The sequence below is a fragment of the Myotis davidii genome, unplaced genomic scaffold, assembly GCF_000327345.1.
Source record: "Myotis davidii unplaced genomic scaffold, ASM32734v1 scaffold341, whole genome shotgun sequence".
NCBI lineage: Eukaryota > Metazoa > Chordata > Mammalia > Chiroptera > Vespertilionidae > Myotis > Myotis davidii.
In genome coordinates this window covers 137,782-142,468 of record NW_006291021.1, presented here as the reverse complement: position 1 = coordinate 142,468, position 4,687 = coordinate 137,782, and the positions used below count along the sequence as shown (strand labels likewise).

The 4,687-nt window shown below is 52.4% G+C and overlaps 1 protein-coding gene across 1 annotated transcript; it reads left to right on the top strand.

The window, feature by feature from the left end:
• Position 1: 1 nt before the first annotated feature.
• TNFSF9 (tumor necrosis factor superfamily member 9) lies at positions 2-2,537 on the top strand (the record flags this gene model as incomplete). Its single annotated transcript, XM_006764250.2, has 3 exons — positions 2-52; positions 587-623; positions 1,429-2,537. Coding segments are annotated over 3 exons (537 nt in total), but the record flags the coding sequence as incomplete, so codon positions are not given.
• Positions 2,538-4,687: the final 2,150 nt, after the last annotated feature.

Here is a 4,687-nt window from a genome sequence, read left to right as displayed (position 1 = left end):
GCTGCCCGAGCTCCCTCCCGACGCCCGGGCCCGTCTCCCCGACTACCCGCAGGTGAGATGCGCCCCTACTTGGGACTCCTTCTCTACCCTTCACCCTGGGCCGACCCCTTCTGCACCCCGAGTCCCTGAAAGCACCCCTTCTTTGTCCAGGACATGGGGGGCACCCTTGCTCACCTTGTACCCCCCGCGAGATCCCATCTGCATCCGGTACCCTAGGGCGGGGCCCTTTCTCTATCGCGGACCCCGAGGGGCACTTCGAACCTTTGAGGGGACCCTCACTTTCCCCCTAACTCCCGGAGAACCTAGGTTTCCTCCTGGACCCCTGGGGTGTCCCCCCCCCCCAGACCTCCCTGTTCCCAGCCACCTGGAGGGATCACACTTATTTTCGGTCTTGAGGCTGGTGGGTGCTGTCCTTGCAGACCCCACGGATTGGGGCCGGTTGAGCCCCCAAGTTGAGGTGTGCGTGGATGTTGGGGTGCTCTTTTGGAGAAGGGGGAAGGGGCTGCGCAGACGCGGTGGGGCACTTTTCAGGGGGCTGCGGAGCGGTTGGGGGACCCTCCACTCACTTTCTGCCTTTCCTCCTCAGGATGTGGGCGTGTTCGCGCAGCTGGTGGCCCGAGATGGTGAGTGTCCTGCGCCATCCCTCTGCCCCCCCGCACCGCCCCCCCTCCCCACCGGGAGGGGACACTAAGTGGGAGGGTCCCGGGAGCCGGAGGCCTCCTTCTGACTAAATCGGACCCTCGACGCCTTCCCTCTGAAAGCTGTCTTCTCCCCTCTATGAATCTCACCTGTCTCTCTGCGCTCCCGCTGCCCCTCAGCTGACTTCCATCTGCCCACGAAAACCCACCCGCTCAGGCCTAGGGCGGGATCCCCAAATCCCGTCCTGCTCTGGTCTCTCCCGCTGGCCTCTGGGAACTTCACCCTCTCCTTCCCACTCGCTTCCCTCCTCCCTTCCAGAGACCACCCTCCCCTGCCCCTTTTAGACTCTCCTCCCAATCTCTAATTTCTTCTCTACACCCTTCCTGAGACCCCGCCCACTTTCCCTCCCCCTCCTCCTTCTGAGTCCCCTCCTTCATGCTGTCCCATTCCCCTCACCTCCCTCTCTAACCCCCTTCCTTCACCCCCTCCCCACCCCCAGTCCCTAGCCCTACTCCCCGCTTCCCATCCCCTTTTGCATCGCATGTCCTCCTGCAGGTTCCTGTTCCTGGAAGTTTCTCACCTTCCACCCCGACCCCGCTCCGTGTCCCCCCTCCCCCTCTCTCTTCCTGACAGCCTCCCCCCTTCTTTCTGTCCCTTCCTCCCGCCATCCTCCAGCCCTTCCTCCCTCTGAGAACCCTTCTGTCCGCAGAGCCCCTCCACCCCTGCCCCAGGCTGTGCCCCTGCCACATCCTTGCTCAGGATAACCCCTCCCCCTCCCTCCTCTTGCAGCACTGCTGACAGAAGGGCTCCTGCATTGGCACAGTGACCCTGGCTTGAAGGGTGTGTTCCTGGCACCGGGCCTGAGGTACGATGAGCACACACAGGAGCTGGTGGTGTCGGAGGCCGGCATCTACTATGTGTTTTTGCACCTGGAACTGCAACGTGTGGTGGCCAGAGCTGGCTCTGGCTCCGTCTCCATTGCCTTGCACCTGCAGCCGCTGGGCAGAGGGGCTGAAGCTCTGGCCCTGACCTTGGACCTGCCATCTCCATCCTCTGAAGCTCCGGACTCAGCAGCTGGTTTCCGGGGTGGCCTGCTGCACCTGCGCGCTGGCCAGCGCCTGGGTGTCCATCTCAGGGCTGCGGCTGGGGTGCACCCCGCCTGGCAGCTTGCACAAGGTGCCACGGTCTTGGGCCTCTACCGAGTGGCCACCAAGGTCCCTGCTGGACAGCCTTCATGAGGCAGGCGGGGTTGCCACCCCCTGCAGGGAGACTAAATCCTGCCTTTCTTCTGTGGGGCCTCTGGTGATGAGCCCTGGCTTCTCTACCTCACTGGGCAGGGCAGGGGTTCTGGCTGCTGACCCCCTCCTCAAGGACTCTCCTGGTCCCTCTATCACTCCTGCCCCGAGTCAAACCCTTGGTATTTATTATGAGCCTGAGCTCAGACAGTGGACTTTATATTTATCTGTTTAACTTATATTTATTGAGCGCCCAGGCCAGTACTGTGGAGCAGGGCTGAAGAAACAGACCAAAACAACCAACAGCAAGCAAAACAGACCTCAAAAAATCCTTACTTATGTTAATAAGTGAGAAATAAAGACTCACTCCGAGCCTCCCCCTTTGGGATTTTGTGGGGTAGCTTTAGGGGGTCTGCAGAATTTTTTGTTGTGTGAGTTTCATTCATGCAACTTGTCTTTTGGCCATCTACTATGTGTCAGGCACTGTTTTAGGTGTTGAGGACACAACAATGAGCAAAACAGACCCAAACTCCAGCTTTTGCCAAGCTGACCTCTTATAGGGTGGTTTGTCACTATGACTGTGATTGTCTGTGACCTGGTGTGCCTGGGCCAGGGGACAGTGTGAATGGTGGATGGTACTGGGTAATAAAATGTTTATAAATGTAATGATGACTGTATTGAGCTTTTACTGTACACCAGACAGTGTTATCTGAGACTCATAACTACTGTATGCTTTAGGGGTTTTATTATTTCCATTCTACTATTATGTATGCTCTTAAAGTTATTTTCCTCTATGGTAAGTGGGTGGTGGAAATACTTAGAATACAGTTCTGCAGGAAGTCACTTGCCAGCTCTGTTCAGTACTCCACGCCAGTAACTTAAAATCAGCCACGGGAATCAGCAAATGCTACAAGCCAGGGCTTGATTTATTGTCTGCTGGTCAGCTAGACTTCAAGTGACAGAGGAACTGATGTTAAACAAGTAGATTAGACTTAAAAGTGTGTCTTGGCTCTACCTGTTATGTTGTGAATATCAAGGAAGTCTTCATCTAGTGTTTTCAAATCGTTATCTGATTTTGTAAAGAAGTTGCTCATGTTTTCACAAGCAAGTGAAGTGTGGACATACATCTTTGGCCCGTTTTATCTTAGTATTTTTTTTAAAAAAAATTGATTTCAAAGAGGAAGGGAGAGGAAAAGAGAGAGAGAGAAACATCAATGATGAGAGAATCATTGATTGGCTGCCTCTTGCACGCCCCCCACTGGGAATTGAGCCGGCAACCGGGCATCGAACCTGGGACCCTTTAGTCCACAGGCCAGCGCTCTATCCACTGAGCCAAACTGGCTAGGGCTTACCTTAGCCTTTAAAAGGAAAATACAATCTACATCACTTGTTTGTCATTTGCACGCAGGGTTGACTATTGGTACAAGAGTGGGAAAAATTAAGGCATTCTGCAGAGAATCAACTGACTAAATAGAATTTGCAATGAAGAGTATTCTCTATTTTATTCATAAATGGCATCCTACACAATAATTTATGCCTACAAAATTTATAATAGACACACAATTTCATTCCCTCCCATAGTCAACCCTGCGTGCAAGTGACAAACAAGTGATGTCAATTTATTTTCCTTTTAAAGACTAAGATAAGCCCAGGCCTGTTTGGCTCAGTGGATAGAGCATCAGCTTGTAGGTTCAATTCTGGTCAAGGGCACATGCCCGGGTTGGGGGCTCGATCCCAGGTAGGGGGTGTGCAGGAGGCAGCCAATCAATGATTTTCTATCATCATTGATGTTTCTAGCTCTCTTTTCCTCTCCCTTCCTCTCTGAAATCAATTAAAAAAAAGACTAAGATAAAATGGACCAAAGATCTATGTCCACATTTCACTTGCTTGTGAAAACATGAGCAACGTCTTTACAAAAGCAGATAATGGGTTGAAAACACAGCACCAGCATGCTGTTCCTCTCTCCAGACCTAGTCAGTTCTCCCTGCACCATAATTTTGTCACCATGCACAACCCATTACTCCTAGTTCCCATTCCTGGATACTTCCTTTGGACCCCTAGGACGGCCCTTGTGACCAAACATCCAAAACCTTAACCCTTGGTGTATCCCTAAAATTCGTGGGGAAAGGTTGTCCCCAGAATTCTTGGTCCAGGGACCACAGTCAAATCTGATTGGTCAGCGTCTGGCTACACTGGTTGTTGCCTATTGAATAACACCCTTGGCACCAGGTGATGCCTTCCCTTGGCACAGCTGATTGGGTGGACTCATGACGCAAGCTGGGCCAATTTCCACAGAGTGGGCGGGCTTGACCTCACAGGCAGTGTTAGTCAGGAAATCGCACCTCTACAGGAGAGAGAAGCATGAAAGGGCCCATTTGCAGAGAGAGAGAGGAGAGGAGGATGCATAGGAATTCACAAGTGAGACCACAGAACCCTGGAGAGACAGAGGAGGGACTTAGGTTTTCTACTTGCCCCTTCCTGGTGACATGGGAAGCCCTATGCCTATTGGAAAACCCTATGACAGGGCGGGACAAAAGTAGGTTTACAGTTGTGAGTACACAAAACACAGGCTTTATTCTTATATTATTATTTATTAAATATTGTATTATTTTTCCATATAAATGATTGTCAGCCTACTTTTGCCCCACCCTGCAGTTTCTGAGGGCCACAAACTGGGTGGCTTAAAACAACAGACATGTACTGTCCCCCAGTTCTGGAGACCAGAAATCCAAAATCAAGGTGGCAGCAGGGCCATACTTCCTCCGAAGGCTTTAAGGAAGACTCCTTACCTGCTTCTTCCCGCTCCCAGGAGC